The sequence below is a fragment of the Tetrao urogallus genome (genome assembly GCF_951394365.1).
Source record: "Tetrao urogallus genome assembly, chromosome: 1".
NCBI lineage: Eukaryota > Metazoa > Chordata > Aves > Galliformes > Phasianidae > Tetrao > Tetrao urogallus.
Genome location: NC_136813.1, coordinates 111,679,535 through 111,699,023, shown reverse-complemented (window position 1 = coordinate 111,699,023; position 19,489 = coordinate 111,679,535). Strand labels below are relative to the sequence as shown.

General features: G+C 43.1%; 1 protein-coding gene across 1 annotated transcript; it reads left to right on the top strand.

Moving 5' to 3' along the window:
• Positions 1-9: 9 nt before the first annotated feature.
• On the top strand, positions 10-18,872 carry CCDC191 (coiled-coil domain containing 191; the record flags this gene model as incomplete). Its single annotated transcript, XM_079549734.1, has 17 exons — positions 10-117; positions 352-390; positions 909-1,050; positions 3,102-3,227; positions 3,752-3,927; positions 4,434-4,657; positions 5,464-5,623; positions 7,688-7,878; positions 8,587-8,836; positions 10,205-10,671; positions 11,175-11,251; positions 12,776-12,858; positions 14,010-14,111; positions 15,239-15,382; positions 16,530-16,682; positions 17,062-17,216; positions 18,740-18,872. 17 exons carry the CDS (start codon positions 10-12, stop codon positions 18,870-18,872), a joined length of 2,730 nt encoding a protein of 909 aa, XP_079405860.1.
• Between the last annotated feature and the right edge of the window lie 617 nt (positions 18,873-19,489).

Below are 19,489 nucleotides of genomic sequence, written 5' to 3'. Positions count from 1 at the left end.
CGAGTTGCCATGGCGGCGCCGCGGAGCACTGTGGGTCGGCGGGCGGCCATGGCGCTGGCGGGAGGGAAGTCGCGGCTGTTCCGCTGGCGGCGCCTGGCCGCCCCGACCGGCCCGCAGGTAACGGGCAGCGGGCTTCGCCGCCGGACGGCCGCCGCCGAGCCGGGGCGGAGCGCGTTGGAGCGGCGGCGGCCAATGAGAGCGGGGAGCGGCGCGGGGACCGCCAGGGGGCGCCGGGTGGCCAAGGGGCTGCGCTAACGATTCTAACGGGAGGGGCGGGGTCAGTGCTCGTGGCGGGCAGGTGATGCGCTTTGTATTTTGATGACTGTAAGGTTTGCTTTATCTTGTTTCCAGGCCAGGTTTGAGTCCGACAGCGTGGAATACTGGATGAAGGTGCAGTAACTCAGCTGCCTTAGGGGGGAGCTCGCCCGTAAGTGGGGTTTGCCCCTGCTCCACGCGGAGCCGTGGGTCAGGCAGAGCCGGCTGCTGAGCAGCGCTGCACGGCGCAGGTGGAAGTGGCACCTGGAGCCTTTCTGCTGCTGCTGTGGCCACCTGATACCGAGGAGGATTGCGTGAACTCTTCCTGGTCGGCAATGGCTGTGACAAAATTTTCATTACTGGTTGCAGGGCAGCAACGAGGCGAGTCCTCGTTCGACCCTCAGGGGGCTGGGTGTTTGCATTCCCCCAACGCGTTCTCCCATGGCTGTGATTGGCAGTAATTGCCAAACGAGCGCTTATCGCTTAATCATTTCTGAGTGAAATTTCTCCACTCAATCGAGAGCAGCTGCAGAAACGTGTTTCAAAAGGAATCTCTTTTAACGGCCATACTGCCTTGTGTGACAGCCCCACTGATGCTTGTTCTCTCTCAATGAATATACATCAACCCTTAGAAATGTTTCTTTAATTTAAAGAGAGTGGAGCAAGCCTCTGAGTATGCTGTTTCTGAAGCTTTTTCCCTTCAAAAGCCCAAGTACCTGCAAGGGCTTTGTGATCCTGCAGTGAGGATGGAAACTGTGGACCAGCTGCAAGAGCGTGATGAGGCATGTCTGGAAGGTGAGCCATATGCTGCCTAGGATGAACCCCTCTTGATGCAACACCCTGGTCTGGTGTGGACAGGCTGTTACGAAGCTGTAGACCAAGAGAAACAGTTGGCAGTAGAGATCTGAGCCTTTCATCTAAGGAGGAAAGGTATAAAAGAATCATTTGGTAGAGTTCAACGTAGTTCAGTTAGTAGACTTAGAGGAGTGATGAGCTCCCCATCTCCTGGAATTTTCAGGTCGAGACGAGTGAATACTGCCTTTGAAGATCTGGTCAAATACAAGTTACTGGCCCACAGGAAACTGGATGAAATTAGCTGCATATTTTTGACAGCAGGCCAAATGTGGAAATGGATTGGCCCTCTGTGACTTCCCCATCTATGAATAATTGTGTGGGCTTGCTTTAATTCCCATGCAGTTTTGCTTACTAATTAACTATCTAAATACTCCCTTTGCACCGTCTGCAGCCACAAGTGCTTACTGACATTTAAAATTAAAACTGTGGTACATTATAAAATGATTTCCCATCAATAGTGGAAATATATCTGCAGTGTAAAGAGCTGGTAGCGTTCTCGCTTTCCTCCTGTTTCCTTATTGTTTTTATTTGTCCTTCTATGCTCATTTTACTCAGTTTTTTATTTTTTAAAATAGCTGTCAACCTCACCGGATTGTTTTAAGCACAGCTGAAAGCCATTTATCTAGAATCTGTTATTAGAGTAATTAACAGTATTATCTACATGTATCTCAGTTTGCAAAGAAAGGTATAACTCCTCTGAATGATACGCAGTTTTTCTCTCTTCTTTCTCATATCAGATATACTTCCTTGTTCCTGAGCTGAAATGATGGATTACAAGAGAAAACAAAAGTGATTTGAAGGACAGTAAACATAGGATTTATTTTTTCTAAAAAAAAAAAAAAAAAAAAAAAAAAAAAAAAAAAGTTATTCTTTTAAAAAAAGTCTTCAAAAGCATTTTTGCCTTTGAATGAGAAAGGTTTGCTTGGAATATCACCATTTTCACAGAATCACAAAATTGTAGGGGTTGGAAGGGACCTCCAGAGATCATCGAGTCCAACTCCCCATTTTGAGTTAGAACTAGAGAGTTAGAGCATCTGCTTCCTCTTTTTACACTCCTGTTATAGGTGTGCCCTGCACTGCAGCAGCTGGCAAGATTCCTGCCCTTTGCCCATCCTTACCGCATGGATGGTTCCACTAATGCAGCTTGCTCCTGATGCCTTGTGGTTTACTGTGTTCTGCTTCAGGAACAGCCCAGACTCCCATGCAGTGAGAACAGGTGGCTCGTTGAGGCAGCACTCACATTAACTGTCTTTGCTTTGACTAGGAATTCTGAAAAAAGGATGTTTTACATTTTTCTCCACAGGAGTGGAGGTGCAAATAAAGTCTGCAGAAGAGCTTTATACCCAATTGTGTATTTGGCATCTCATTGAGGAGCAGCAAATCCATCGTGGGTGCATCCCTGTAGTTAAGTTGCAGCCTTCTGAGTAAAGACAGTCCCTACTGAGGCTTGCCGTGTGACAGATTTTTAATCTAGACTTAACAGACGTTACTGGAGCTGTGCTATTTGCAAAGGTTAATCTGTACACTTGGAGCAAATATTTGTCTCAGTGATTCTTTTTGTATTTAATGTGTGACAACATTGGCTGTACACATGAAAAAAATCTTAAGTGCCTGCAAGTGCAGAGGTGAAACACTGTAAAGCTATCTGATATATCAATTATTTTGTGTGCATTTTCTCTCCTTGATAAATGGTATAATGATCACTGGGGTGATCTAGATGTCCAAAGAATCTTGTAGGAAAAAATGAGGTGCAAAAGAATTCATTTGTGATACATGTGACAGGGAAGAAGTTTGCCACCATCCTATTCTTTTATAGATCAAGAATATGAGAACAGAATTATTAGTCCTATTCCATGTTCTGTTGTAGATCAGCTTCCAATCATTTTAGAACGTTTTCCGAGCACGTGATACAACTGCCCCAGGGAAAGAGTTTTGCTAGTTGGCACTTACCTGTATATTTTTAAAGTCATCAGTCTCTTTCTTTGTGATAGCCCGAGAGCTGCTCAGTAACTGGACTAAGTCCAAACTGCAGCTGCAGCTGACAAGTGATGGAGAAGCAGAAGTTGACTCTGTCCCGGAAAATCCTACAGCCCTTCTGAAGTATAAGCGGTTTGATGGTGAGAGCACAGCAAAACAGCTCTTGGCTCGTTTGTAGAGGGATGTAGTGGGGAAGGGAGATGGGGCTCATGGCTTCTCGACTGACAGGTGCAAGTCACATTATGGGTGATGATTTCTCTCTCCCAGCTCTTAAAGCAGCTGGCCTTAGGGCTGCCCAAATGTACCTCATAAACATGTGATCACAGAATGGCCAGGGTTATGTCTCCCTTGTAAAACAAATTATATTTCTATTGTTTGTGGGTATGTTCAAGGCCTGTCAGATTTATACAGCAATTTGAGATGCTTGGAGGCAAGGCAGTAAAAAATGGACATAATGTTGTTATTGCTCTCGTGCATTCAGTGGAATACACTAGATTAATCCTCACTGGGGATACATGGAGTGCAGTCAGTATGTCTGCTTTCATCAGAAATGCACTGACAGTCTGGGAAAAGTGATCCCTTTAATTATATTAGGCTTTGTAATCTGATGCAGGGATTTATTCATTTCAGACTAGTTTGAGATAATCTGAATTCGTCATTTCAGACTTGTACAACTATCTGGAACATGAATTGGAAAGTTCTTCTGTCCAAGAGTACCTACAGCATCTTTCACAGAGTGAAACTGTGAACTGTGGGATAGTGGAAAACCTCAGACTTGAAGACATCAAGAAACAAAAACCTGCAGATCCACGAATAACCATGGAGCTCAGACACAAGCAGGTGTGCATGCAAAGCAGCACAGTTAAAAGGAGTAAGACTGAAGATTATAGGATTGGAGTAAATGCTCAGTGACACTTGTTAGGTAGTCTCTCCTAGACCACAAAAATCCCTGTCTTGGAGGCAAATACACTGCAATACTCTTCCAGGATGGAGCTGAAAAGTTACTGTGCTTCAGCTTGCATGTTAGCCATTCACAGTAGCGTTCATGGTCAGCTTTCACTGTTCAGGTGAACTTTCACTATTTCATCTATTCAGGTTTTCCTCCTTTCTGAAGACTGACAGGAGAAACCAACACAACTCTCACTTCTGAATAAGCTCCTATCAAGTAATGCTGGTTTAATACCACTCTCTTGAACTGAGTTTTTTGGTGGTCTCAAAACAACCAGTTCAACCACTGCCAGCTACAGATAGGGTTGCATGCTTCTCATCCTGTTGATTCGCACTGAAGCTCAAATTCTTGAGCCCTTCTCACCTGTTTTGATTCTTGCCAATGTCCTCCTCCTCAGGTAAAAGAAAATCGACTGAGGCGTCAGAAGGCATTAGAGCTTCAGAGACAAGAAAAGGCTCTGAGGAAAGCCATTCTGTGCGAGGCCAAGCTTCAAATACAGGAGGAGGACAGAAGGAAGGCCCTGAAGGCAAAGAAGGAGGAGGAGGAGATCCGAAGGGAAATGGTGAAGCTACGAAAGGAAATGGCTGAGAAGAGGCAAACTATGGCAGAAGCATGGAGAATGTAAGGGGGGGGAGGGGACATAGAAAGTACCATATGGAAGAGCAACTCTTTTTAGCTTCTTCAGGTAAACGTAAGAGAAGTGGTCCCAAAGGAAACATTTTCGATCGCTCTGTCTTCAAACATCCCCAAACCTTTTATCCCTCTGTTACTTCAGTGGCAGAATTTATCATTAGAGAGAAGACGGGCTTAAGATGTTGTTAGATTCCCTCCAGCCATTACCGTTATGTAGACTGAAGCACAAAGCAGGAGTGTGTTTGCAATACCATGTGTTCTCCATCAATTGCACAGCCATAGCCAGCCTTATTAGTGTTTGATACAGCATGAAAGCCAGTATACTAAAGTAAATGAACAAAATGCTGGCCTACCTAGGATAGTCTATGTTGAAAGCCTATCACTTAATAGACCTCTTCTCCTATAAGAGTACAAATTACGTTCTTGGCTAAGAATTCTGCAGAGAGATGTTCTTTGCTTCAGCTAAGCTTGGATTGCCACAGAGATGTGACCTGTAGAGATGCCACTTATTTACTCAGGCAGCCCTCACATCCTAATTCTTCTCATACAGTTCCATTTTTGAGCTCTTTTTAGTTTCTTCTTCGTGTTTTATTTTTGGAAATGCTCCAGACTGCATAATCATTGAGATCCCAAACCTTGACTGGTGCTGTTCTCTATGAAGACTGTGTTAAATAGCAGCTTGCTAAGTGCTACTGGTCACTTTCTTCAATCATCAGATTGACAAAAAGTGGATAAGACCTGTACTATAGTATTTTCTTCATTGTATCAGATCTCAATGTTTGCTCACTTTGCAGGGAACAGAAAAGGGAACAAGAAAAAAGCCAGAAGCAGTCAGTGCAGGAGGTATCTATTAATATGTCACCACCTATGGACCTGAAGAAAGAAGAGCAAGGAAAGGAGAAACAGAGGAGGGTTCAGGAGCTGCTGAGCCGAATTCACACCAATAAACAGAGAGTAAGCATCGCCATCCTTTTATCTAGGGCTTTGAACTACCTGCCTTCAGCTACTCTGCAGAATTGAAATAGAAAGTCCTGGTTATCAAATCTCTTTTTACTTTTCCCAAGTTTCCCAAGATATCAGCAAAGTAGAAAACCAGGGCGAGAAGTAAGACCAGGAGCAAGAAATCTTGATCCCTCATACCCACTGTATCTAGCTCTCAAGTGTACCCTGTGGGAGATTTTGCTTAAAACTGTGGAAAAGATGTCACATCCAGAACAGCTGCAGGAAGGAAGTAAAAGGAGGGGAAGTAGTGGCGCAAAAGGGTATGAGAAGATACTTTAAAGATTGCCTTGAAAACCCTAGTAGAGGAACAAGGAGTAGGAAAGAGAAGTACTGAGGGTTTAGGCTGACTTGAGCTGCATCTCTAAGAGTTGAAGCATGCCACTGTATCTAGAGTAATGGCTTCTTTGAGGATCCACTCCCACTAGGGTCAGGAGAATATTCTGTTGCAATATTGCAACAGCTTGGGACAATCATGCAGAGTTCAATAATCCTTAGTAGGAAGCTATTTCTTTTACCCTTGTTATTGACTGTTAATACCCTATTTTCAAAAATATCTCAAAACAGAAGGGAAATAAAAACACAAATCTCCCGGAACCCTGAACCACCGATTTGTTATTGGGAGATTAAAAAAACTGATTGGATGAAAAACCATAGTAACTCACTTCATCGATAGCTAAATCACAGGAGTGCTTTCCATCTGAAATCACCTACACTGTCTTACCAAGATAGGTACATAAATGTGGGGATTTCCAACATTCTCCTTTGTATTTCTCAATGTCATCATCCTGAGAGCTTATAAAAAAGGAACACGGATGCACCTGCTCATTTGTGATACTGCAGCCAGCTGTAGGATTTATATGTACTTGTATCACATCCTTGCAATTAAAGAGATATTTTTGTACTGAATAATCTTATGTGGGTAGTTTCAGCAAAGGAAATAAACTTTCCCATGTTCAGGTATGAATGCCATCCATCATGAAACATTCTTAATTAAAACAGCAGTCATAATTAACATCACCTATTTTTTTCCCCCCACAATCAAAGAATCCCATAGCTTTTACAGTGATTATCCCCCAGCTTACTTCATCTGCTCACGTACCAACTTCAAGCTTAGCTGCAGTTTAGCAGTACACAGTCTCCTTCCAGCACAGTTGAAGTTGTGAAGATAAGCCTAAATGAAAAGCCACTGTTTAACTGAGCTAAGCAATAGCAATTCTGATTATTTTCTATATATATTATATAGCAGAAAGAAATAGCTAATGCATTGACATTTGTCCTTTTCTAAGTCTCCATTTGGAGATTTCAGTGACCGAGAAGAATGCAATTAATACAAGGCATTATCACAAAAGGGGAACAGCTGAGTCTTGTGACTTGACCCACTTGGAGGATCAAAATGAGCAGTGTCTGCAGTGGCAGGGCTAGAATTATGGAGAGATTAGATAGCAAATTTCTGTTTTGTACAATGTAAATCACCCCCAGAGGCAGCGACTCTAATTACACAATAAAGGAATGGTTTTGCTTCCTTCTGGAACAAAGGTGAGCTTAGGTCATGTTATAAATCTACACTAGGAAGGATCTCGATTTTCATCTAAGTTAAAAAAAAAAAAACAACCTCATATATACCCATAGACTAGTTGCTGACTGCTTTCAGATCAGGCACCCTTGCCTATAGAATCTTTGACATTTTCTAAATGTTTAAACATCTGTCTTGTTTCTAAAAATTGTTTCCATATTCCTTACTCATTTTATTCCTTTACATTTTGTGAACCGAGAGCATTTCACTCAAAAGCATTGAGCCCCATGATATTTCTAGCCCACTTTTTGCATTAGGCTACATTTGTTCTGCATTATTTATATTTACCCTCTAGGTATTTGTAGAAAGTGGGATTTATAAAAAAATAAAATCTCAAAAGCAAAGTCAGATAAGGGGAACGATGGAAAAAGGATTGGTGTTTGTGTTGGTCAGTATCTTGCTCACTGTTTTTTTGTTTTTGTTTTTTAAACTCTCCCATGCAGTGCATGCAGCGGCATTTCTCTGCTTGGTTCAGACTCATTCTGGAGCACAGAATTAAAATGGAGAAAGCCAGAGCTCTTGCTGACTGGAAATGCCAACAGAAGGTCCTGCGAGCATGGAGAAACTACACATGGGCCCAGAAAATAGAGCGGGAGACACAGCAATTAGAAGTTCATCTGCAAGATCAAAACAGGTAATGACCCTGCACTGAAAATCCTCCTACTGCAAGTATTCCAGGTGGTGATCAGAGGGCTGTTAGGCAACAGGAGGAAAACAGTAGCGTGTTGAGAAAACTGCTACATTGCCTACAGTCTTCTAGAGGGCCTGTGGCACAGATGCGAAGGAAAGCAGAGACAGAGCACTGTTCAGCAAGTCTGCAACTCTCTCTGTCTAGGTATCTTTCCTGGAAATCTCACTCTGGCTGGCTCGGGGCCCCAGCTAATATTAAAAATATATTAATCAGGAATAAATATGGCTTATCGCCTACTTCAGTGATATTACAGTCAAAATCATTTTGCCCACTACCTTTCATTAAAGAGGCTGTTGGATGAATTCCCTGTCAGCAGGGGAAAATTCTATTCTTGCAGAGGCTGTGGGCAAGGCACTGGTGCTTCCCCCTCTCTGCAGCTGGCAGGAAAACAGAATGCCTCTTTAGCACCTATTCTGCTGCCCAAGGATGACAGGAAAATGCAAAGTGCCAGGGAGGGAGATTTACTTCAAATTAATGAGCATTACCTTTGCTCTCTCATTCCTCCTTGGAGAAACAGCACAGCTTTGGAAGGCCTCCAGAGTTAAGTAACAAAAAGACTTGGGAGCTTGACTACATGTCCTGGCCTGCTGTTCCAGGTGGGCTTTGGCAGATGCCTCACTCCTATCATAACACAAATGCTTTCTCACTCAGGAAAAACCAGCTGTCGGCAGAGCATAACCAGCGGCGGCTTTTGCGCTCCTGCTTTCTGGCATGGCAGCGCTGGAGCCAAGCAGAGGCTGAAAAACGAGAGCTGCAGCTCAAGAGAGAGGAGATGAAGAGGAAGATGGCACAGCTGTTGGAGACAGTGTCACTGGGGAAGAGTGGCTTGAACAGAACACTGGAGGTTAGCAAGTCTGAGACAGCAAAAGTAAACCAGCATCAAGTTTTGCAGCAAGACGAGGTAAAGTCTTGTGTGTAATTTTGTCTGTTGGCATTCCAGTACATTCACAAAGTACTTCTGTGCAATCTGAAATAAAAAACACGCTGTTCCAGAGGAAGGCTTCTTGTTCAGGGTGACCTCCCAGTACCTACCTACAGCCGTTCAGGAGGGAAGCTGTTAAAGAGCGGAGGCAACTGTGAAGGACAGTGGATGAGTTTTAAAAATAACTAATTTCTTATGCTGCCAGAGAACAACCCTTCATGTACTGTGAGTCGCAGTCCCACCCCCAGATCACTTTTGCTGAGAGATTAGTTACATCTTTAATGCCTGCTTAGACTGAAAAAGAATAACACTTGACTGCATGGCAAGAGATTTTTGTCATGTCAGTACAGCGCTCTGGCTTTTCAGAAGCGTGGGGAAAAAAAAAGGTGTCAGTGAGTATCTAAGGGTAATGCACATCACAAGGAGATGGGAGAATCAGAGGTTGCTTCCTTAAATTTCTCTTTCGTTGGTTCAGAGCCTGCCTTTCCTTTCTGTCTGTAAAACCTATAGGGCAGGACCCATATGAAAGCTGACACATTCACATATTTTACAAGTCAACCTTTTCATTAGCTCATGTGTCAGTTAAATCTGATTTTCCATTGTGTTTATATTATCAGAGTAGGTCAGTACTTTCCTTTGGATGCTTGTTGTGCTGGAAGGATGGGACCAAATTTGGAGTTTGACCTAGAAATCAGTAAGCAAATCAGGTATCTCATGCCTCTTCTGAATAAAAACAGGTGCCAGAGGAGGCACGGCGTAATTCCTCACCATGCACCAGTGTCATGGTAATATTTGATCAAATCTGGAGAAGAGGCAAAATGTAGCTGCCCTTTGTAGACTGTTCTCCCATCCGAGAGGGAGCTGTCAAGTAGATCAGCCTTGTAGATCACTCGTATTTCATTTTCAACAACTGTTTTGCCTCAGTCTGAGCAGAGCATTGAAAAGAGACAGCAAAGTCCAAAAGGGAGTGTGGTAATTGAGAGATGAGCTAACCCCTGAGAAATCAGTTGTCCCACGCTGTGCTCCCTAACAAAATAGAGATAAATTCCTGCCAGAACTCTTTCCTGATCAGGATTTCCTCCTTGCAGAGAAATGGCACAGAGCTTCTTAAAATAGTTTTTTCTCCAACATCCTCCCATTTTGTGCATACCCAGGCCCCTCTGCCCTGGCTAGGAACTAGATAAAGATTGCATAGCTGAGATTGTTCTACTTACCAGGAATCTTGCTAGATTTTCATTAGAGTAATACTGTGTATCAGAAGAAAGCTTGCTTTTAATTAATGCTAAATCTTCCTTCTTGTTTTTTTTTTTTTTGTTGTTTGTTTTTTTCCCCACTCCCCTTTCCCGGCCAACCAAAACATGCCTCCTGCAGGAAGAACCTGACCAGATCAGAGACCGCTCTTGTGGGGATGCTGCTCACATGTCTCATTCTTATAGAAAACCCAAGTTTGCCTGGCAGATCACCATCAAACATGCAGCCCCGAGTGCCCAGGACCAGGTTATGTACAGGAATGAAATAGCTGGTCTTCCCAAGCAGTTTCAAGCACCCAGCCCAAAGACAGCTCCTGCTTATGGTAGCTGTTTTGAGTATCATCACACCTTCCAGCAACATCTGATTGAGGAGCAAAAGCGGCAGCTTCAGAAACAGCAAGAGCTGATCCTTGAACTGCAAGAAAATCAGAGGCTGAGCAGAGCAAACAAAGAGGCAGTGCAAGCTACAGTGGCAACCCAGGCACTTGACTCTGCTTCACAAACCATGGAGAAAAAACTGAAAAGCAGAAAACAATCCAGATGCCAGAATACAACTCCTTTGAGGTATATGTCCTAGATAAGGCAGGCTCAGTTAGTCATCATGTCTCATCCCTACTCAAGTAGAAACACAAATTGACAGGAATGTTTCCATCATATTAGTGCTATCTGCTGTTCCTCTTAACAGTGATAGCCTCAAGCAGTGTCAGTCTGGCCACAGTTCTCCATCCTCTGTTTTTGCAATTGCTTGACAGCACATGATCTGTACAAGGTCTACTAAGAAGAAGCAACGAGTGTTACACATAGCAGCAGCATGGATTTATTTAGTTAGGAGATTGTCATACTCAGTATTTCAGAATATGCAACAGCTCTGAGTACTCATCTCTTTTGTAAGAGATGCATCACTAACCACATTTTGGGCAGAAGAAAGGTGTATCAGGGACCTACAATGAAAATGCAGCACTGTGGAGAATAGAAACTATAAGGCCTGAATCTCAGTCATATGTGGTAAGCTTGAGACAACATTTACCATATTTATTGATGAATTTCTTTACTCTTTCTTTTCATAGTCTACCTGTTTCTTGTGAGCCAGAGAACACAAAGGCAGCGACGCAAGGCAAGAGGTCAGCTCATCCCATAGTGAAAGGTATTTTTCTAGGCAGCAAAGACCATTCTAGGCTACTTTTTTCAAAAACTCATGTAAACTTGTGTTTATTTACCTCAACTTTGCTGGTTGAGAATGGTATGCAAGTAAAACTCAACACTATTTTCTAGCCTGGCCACCCCTGGGAGAGAGTAAGCTGTTTTCATGGCTAAATCAGGCATCTGTAGAACTTAGGCTACTGCAAGCTCTTGCTCAGTATGCTGTAGCAGCTGTTAACTAACACCTGAGTCTAGTCAGACTAGAAATAATCACTTGAATGGAGCTCTACAAGTTATTTTGCTATCATTCCCTTCACTGCACATTCAAGTAACACTTAAGCTAACTGCTCATTTTAACTTAACTTTGACACACACAAGTATTAGGAATTCCCAGGGAAATTAAGTACCTACCTAAGATTTTGAGAGACAACAGTAGACTGGAGAAGAAGCATCGGATTCCTGTCTTCTGTGAGTTAACTCCCCATCTCTGGCCATACTGGAACAGCATGCACATGTTAAACATGCAACACAGCCTTTCATAGGGTATATTAAGATCAGGTTTTGCTATGTCCTTAACTTATCTTTTTCCATATTAACCTAGGGGTGGTCACAGTCTGCAGAAAAGATTGTCTGCTATGTGATGTTTCAACAGTCTTAAGAATTTCTAGAGCAATTTTGGCTATGATGGCTAGGCATTAATAGATATCTTTCATTACAACTGACTCGGTTCAGTTCCCAGCTTTTTAGTGCAAGCCATCACTCTGATTTCTTTGAGCTCTGTACAGCTTGAGGACAGTAAGAGTATTTCCGAAGCACTCGAGTGCTTTTCTTTAGAGATCCGTAAGTAATTAGAGGCAAAGTTGTTACTAGACACTTTCCCTTGGCAGAGAAATCTGGCACAGCTGATAGAAAAAAAGAACTTGAGGTAACCTGTTGACATCCAAACAATTATGGACTGCTCCAGCCTATGCTTTGCTTGTGATTGCAAGGGAAGCTCCACTGCATGTTCTGTGACATCATGTCAGACTAACATCACTGATAGCCAGCAACACTGCTGCACTACAACTTACCTTCCAGAAGAATTAAGCAGTAGTTTCACACTAGTGGGACTGAGTACCTGTGTGTCACCATGGCAGAGGCACTTTTCTATAATGCAGTCACTCTTTAAATAAGCAGCTGGAGTTTCCTGGCGACATTGCTGTAACTGCTGCCAAATAGGTTCCTTGATCTTTGGCCCTCAAACAGGAAATACTGGGATGAAACTTCTGGACACAGCTCCTTTCATAATCCAGCCTCATTGCTGTGACTGTCAACAAAGGAAGGTGGAATGACAGTAATTGGGGCAGTCCTGAGTCTTATACGGATTTGTGGGCTCCTTTTTCATAACACTGACAGCTTTAAGGGGCAGCTGAAAACAAGTTCCTTAGTGCTGGCATTGCCAGGTCAAAAGGGGACTTGGCAGTACAGCGGTCATGTTCACCAACTTGTACCATTACCCTATAGCTCATTTGTGTTTCCATTTCTGTAGCTATGGAGGAGAGAGCAATTCAGAGGGCAGAACGGAGGAGGAAACTAGAAGAAGCTAAACAACAAAGAGAAGAGGAAAAATTGGTATGGACAGTGGGAAAAATGAAAGACTTCCACACTATTCTAATGACAAGAAATGCTGTTCTAACCTCAAAAACCCAGGGACCAAGAAAAATCCCTTTAGTATCTAAATGGAGTTTTACAGGTTGTCAGAAAGCAAACATCCAGCATACGTTAAAAAAAAAAGTTCCTGCTACACTCATATTCAGGGAACCCACTAGCCTTTCCATATCACGTATCACTTTGTGTTGATGCAGCTGCAACTCTAGAAGCAGTCTCCCTCAACACCCTCCAGCACTTTTTCACACTTACTTTATGACCTTAACTGTCCTTGCCAAGGATGGGAAGAGTGTAGAGATCCACTTGATTGGACCTGGTAAATGATGGGTGTTCCTTTTCCCTGCTTTTCCTTTCTGGTCACATGCAGCTTGAAAACATGCAGTCTAACCTAGTAAAAATCCTGTATCTTGGTTTCTAGCAAATCTCTGCTGAAAGGAGAAGATACTGATAATGTTTACATAGTTAATATAGAAATTCCATGATACACATCTAACAGAGGAGCCTTCTTAGCTTCAAGGCATTAATTAAATCTGTTACTGAGAGCATTAATACTAATTTGCATTAGGAATAGAAAGCTAAGAACCAGGATCCTAAAACAACCAGTGTTTCTTTCTTCTTCAAGCAAGAAGGATGCACGTGCATACTGGAAACTTAAGCAAGCATTAGACATTGCTTTAACCATAGGGTGGGCAGACAAGCTTTAGGTTAGGTTTCTTTAGCTACTGCTGTTGATCGTAGAGATTAGAGGAAGCACAGTGATTGCAATCATGCATGGTGGTGTGGGTTTTAGACCTCTGATGCATATGCCAAGAGCAAGAGCTTTGTGAATGAAAGCAGGTAGAGACTGACAAGAGTCATAGGTGAATATTAACCTAGAACTAAGAAAGATTGCCACATATGGGTAGTAGAACGAACAATCTTTCCTTCCTCTCTCTTCCACACAGTTCTTTGTCCAGCATGCATCATGTCTAGTATGTGACAAAGTCTGCTGCTTTCTGGAGTTTCAGATACTAGTCAGTACTAGAAGAATACTGCCTGTCCAGGGGAAGTTTAGAGGCCCGTGTTCTCCAAAAAGGGACACTGAACTAATTTGTATCTATTTTGTGCGTTCCAAGGCCCAGCTGAAGGCTGAAGAGGAAGCACGTCAGAGGAAGGAGGCTGAGGAAAAGGAAGCTCAGCAAGAAAAAAGACGAGAGCAGAAGAGGCAGCAGAAGCTGGTGATCAAACATGTCATCTGTCTCCCCAACTTCAGCAAGGATAGGGAATAAGAGCCATTACTCACTTGCACTCAGTCAGCAGCCAATGCTGTGAACTAAAGATCTTTGTTAGTAGAGAAGCATTCCACAGCACCAAATGCATCAACTCACCACCATCTCCCTTTCTAGCAACTTTAGAAGGGCTGTTGGCCAAATGCATGAGGTATATACTGTCCCCATCTCAGCAACCAGACTAAAGGTCCCACATAGTGAATGTCCAGTGCTGAGCCATGGCCACGTAACCCGCAAAGAGGGGGTGTGTTTGGACTATCCTCAGGCTGTTCCTTCCAATTGTAGGCTCCTCCAAGCAGCACAACAATACCAACCACAAAGACACAATTTAGAAATAAACAAGCCTGACAGATGTATGAAGGGCAACCTTCCATCCAAAGAATGCGAAGCATCCCCACCTTGGAGCTCACAATATCCAGCAGCCTGGGAATAGCCCCACATCAATCTTATTACTTACAAACGAGCTGCCCTAGTAACCCAAACAGCACCACACTTGAAATCCCACAGGAATCCAATCTATAAATACTGTTCTACTTGGACCGTTTTAGAATGTTTGACCTTTAACTCTGTGTCTCAACCAAAAGTAATACTGTACAGTTACGTAATACCCACATACCTTCCCTATTCTTCTGTTCTTCAGTGCTTAAGCTAGATTAAGTGATGGGTTCCATGGATAAAACAATCATTTTTGTACAGGTTTCCAGTCTAGTTTCATAAACACAAATAGCTACCCTTTGAGCTCACCTCTCTTCACTTTGATGAGGGCCCAGCAGAAGGAGGTTGTTACCTCAGCGCTGCTGGCAGCCGGATTATATGGAATGTTACTGTAACACCAGACTGCAGTGCTGGGGGAAGGCCCTGTGTTCACATATGGCCCAAGGAAATGTCTAGATATATCATCTTCTTCCATGAGGATTTTCAAGACAGCTTGCTTTCTTCTACTGGTTCGTGTCTAGTTTGCACTGCTAAAGATAACACAGACCCTTACTTCCCATCAGGAGCTCCAGCTCCAACACAACAACCTTAAGGTTCATTTCATCCAGACTGAATTAAAACTACTGCTCTTCGTATTGTAGAAAGAGCTGGAGAAGCAAAGAAGGCTGGAGAAAGAGCAACAGCTCCAGAAAAAGGCCAGAGATCACTATGAGAAGGCCTTACTGAGAAAACTGGGAATGGTGCCATGGAAGAAGCTAAGGGAGCAGGCCATGGAAAGCATGATGGTAAGCACTGTGAATAAAGGAAAGGTCTGGCGCCATGGGAGGAAGGGAAAAAGAACAGATGTAGCAGAAACCTTAATGGGCTTTTAGGACAAAGCAAAAATTCTTGCACACTCTGCCCTACACTGAGGCTTTAAGTGATCTCATATGACAATAATCATGAAAGGTCATCACACTTGTGGGATTTTTTTTTATATGTCCTCATTTATTGCTGGTTAAACAGGAGCCGAGAGGAGAATGAAAAGAACAAATCTCAATCTAATGAAAAGTCATCTTTTGTTAGCTTACACTTGCCTGCAATTAACTCAACTGCCACTTAACTCAATGCCAGTAACACAGTAGAAGTTAGTTTAGCCCCCCCCAAAAAATAAAGCAAAAAAATAAATAAAATTGAAGTCATATGATTTGAGCCTGTCAGTTCTTTTGCACCACAGATCACAGCAAAGCTAGTTAGTAAGATACTGCCAAGCCATTGTATTTAGTTAATGCCAGCCCATCAGTAGGAGTTTCATTCTCCCTGGCAGCAGTGCTGACACAGTGTGGGGTACTGCTTGAGGTAAGACACATGTGATAATCCAAGTGACCAAAAGTCACCTCTTCCAGCCTTGCCACACCTTCAGTGGAGAACAACTAATAGCTTCTGAGATCCTGACACATACATCTTGATAATGAAACATTTCTGTATGTGACTGAGTTGGCATGCCTTATCAGTGGTAGATAATAAACTTTATCCTGAATATTTAGCCAAAGCCCAGGGCTAAACTGGTAAGCTTCCATTTTTAGTCACAGGAGCTACTTACAGTATTCAATCCAATTCACATAGGTGTCCAGCTGGGAAGAAGTAGAGGGATAGCAGATGCTCTGGAAGTCTATCCTGCTGTTCAGTGTTAAGGATTGGGTTAGACTAAATTGCTAGGCAATGCCTCTGCTCCACAACAGGTGAAACTGTGTATCAAATTCAAAACGATTTTATCTAGGAAAGACTCAGCATTCCCTGCTTTTGGGAACTTACCGTGCAAGTTGCTCCAGTTGTCAGACAACTGCATTTTAGGGGTCCCCAAGAGCTGGGGTAATATAATATTTTATCTGGTTTTCAGGACACACGCACTATTCCAAGTAACCAGCTGCCTTTTCTGTTGCCTTTGTTCAGGTGGCCCAAAGGCACTACTGCTCGAGTCTGCAGAGGAAATGCCTGATGAATTGGTTCCAGCACACCCAGGAGAGACTCATGGAGAAGGTGTCTCGGGCTGAGGGCTTCTTCTCCCACACATTGATCAGATGGTGCTTCAGGAACTGGCTAAAGGTTTGCCTTCTCCACAACAGAGAAACAGCACCAAGGGAGCCTGCTGCTGCCATACTTTCCCATCATCACACACTTGTTTACAGACCTGCAGCCCAGCCTTTGCTGAGTTATGCTGTCCTCGTTCCAGCACCACCATTCCCTTCCTCAGAGACCTTCTTTCAGCTCTACACTCTCCATCATTCTCTTCAGTTTAGGACACTCCTACACTCCCCATATCCACCCTTACACACTCTATCCCTGTTACCCACTGATTTCCATCCGACTCCTGTTCCTGTTACCTTTTACAGCCGCTGTCTCGGTGCTGTTCTGTATGTGTTTATTGGGATGGGGAATTGTGAAGAAGCTGCCATTCTTACCTCCTTCTGTCTTCCTCCCCCAGTACAAAGATTACTTCTCCACTCTGGAGAAGAAAGCAAGTGCTTTCCATGCAGTCTGCCTCAAGAGGAAGTCTTTCTGGGCATGGTTTGATCTGATCATGGAGGAAAAAAGCACCTTAAAGGAGAAGCTAAAGATTGCTACTGAACACTGTAACAGGTAAGCACATTCCCTTACCAGCAGTTTTTTTATACACAGGTTTAATTCCACCCCACAGAATATTTTAGAGACTCTGCTTTTGACAGGGCAATGATCCTCTCCCCAACATTATGTGAAGTGGGTTATATACTGCTGGTGTTTTGTTTCTGTGATATGAACAGACATCAGCAGAGATTTATAGTAAAAAAAAAAAAAAAGTCCATACAGCCCAGAGAAGGAGGTTTAGTCATATCCTTTACAGGACTTTTAAACCTGCTGAAAGAAAATACAGTGAAAGCAGTTAAGTGGCTGAAACTTTCTAAGCTAATTAGCAGATTGGGGCATGCAGCTTCCTCTAAACTCAGAAAATCTTTAAGTACAGTTATACCAAGCAATGATTGTGCGGGAATTACATTATATTGTTTCATCCACAGTGAATGATTTGGTTTACAAATTCAGAGTTGATTAACTAGAAACCCTACTTAGGGAATCATTCAGTTTCTGCCATCATGAGCCTGATTTGATAGGAAAAAACACAGCAAACAGTTCTACCGATCACAATTGGAGCTAGATGCAGCTATTTCACTCATTGTCCCACAACTGCATCAACTGTGCATTTGAACAGGAAGAAAAGAACTACTGTCAAAGTTCAGCAGAAAACAGAAACATGCTTACCTACCTGACCATGAATGTATGTCAGCCACACAGTCACCAATAGGGATGTACTTGTGTACACCTCAAACAGGATCTGTCAGGATCACCTCTTACATAATATAGTGAAGCTGTTCTACCTTGCTAAGTCAGTAGGGCCAGAACAAGGCATGGTTTAACTCAACAAACCAGCAAACTGGAGGAGTCAAGGAGAATTCAGATGCAGGAAGAGTCTGGATTGATTCTACAGCATGACCTGCATTAGGAGCATAGTCACATGGTTTGCCTCATCACCTCTTCCTCCAGTGGCTGGCAACAGGCAGTTGAGAGCTCAGCAGGATCCTGGCAGATCCTGGCAAAGGCAGTGAGCTGAGCAACTCAGCAGTGACCTTAAAAGGGATGGTTGCTCTCCATAGAACACGTGGGAACCCAGAGCAAAGTACATTGGTGAGGTGCTTAAACTCAGATAAGAAATGGAGTCCAACTGTCTGTGTTCTCACACAGTTGACCTGGACTGAACAAACCCATAATTTCCATTCACGCTTCTCCTGAATAAGTTGCTTTCAGAGACCCTGTTTATTCTTTAAGAAACATCTTTTGTCTTCAGAGCGCTGAGCACACACAAGCTAATGAATCTTGTCAGAGAGAAGAGCAAAATCCTTGCGGGAGAAGGATGGAGAATGGCAATGTGTTATTTTTCCCTGGGATGACTTGACATATTAATGAAATGGCATACATGTACACATTCAAGGTGTCACAGTTCTAACTAGCTGCAGAAAGGTCAAATCCCACAGGTATTTCCGGGGAATTTCCCCTCAAATAGAGGTCATCTTTTATCTGGTCCTCTAAGTAAACATCTAGGGACTGTTCTTTATGTTCATCATTTCTTTCAGGAGACTCATGCTTGATGCATTTAAGGCTTGGAGGCAGTACCCACTACTGATGAAAAAGGAAAGAGAGAGAGAGGAAAGGAGGAACCAGCTACGAAGGAGAGTGGCTGAAATTCTTCCTGACTTCCAAACATGACAGAAGAAACTGAAAGGAGACTGGGAAAATGGACAAAAGGTCTCATTCTGTTCAGTGCTATCTTTCTTCCAGCTGAAACAAATTCAAGATGAAGTTCTGTTCAGTGAAAATGGTAGTCTTACAGCCAAAGCAACTTCGTTGGGGCCAAACCAAACGTATATGGAACTTAGTTTGATGTTTTTACTTTGAACTTGAGGGAGAGTTCTTCCCCATGAGATCTTCCCATGATGAAGTCTCCATAGGGATTTATGGGCTGGTAGCAGCAAGGCCGAGGTAGCCACAGCATTTCAAGCTGAGACCATTTCTGCACTCAAAAGCTGCAGCCCTGACGCTAATCCACCCCAGCTCAGAAAGCGGAGAACTGAGATGTATCTATTAAGCAGAAACCTTGGTGCTTTTCTGTTGCCAGTACTCCACAGAATGACAAATTGACCAGAGAGCAAACAGACTTGACTATCAGCTGATCCCTGCTAACCACTGCTGTGAACTTGGCCACACAAAGAACAGATTTTAGCTAATTGTGCCAGGGAAGTTTGGATGGGAGGAGAAAAAAGAGCTGTTTGTGCAAATCCTATTTACTAACAGACTAGATCACAGCATCACATATGGATAGTCTA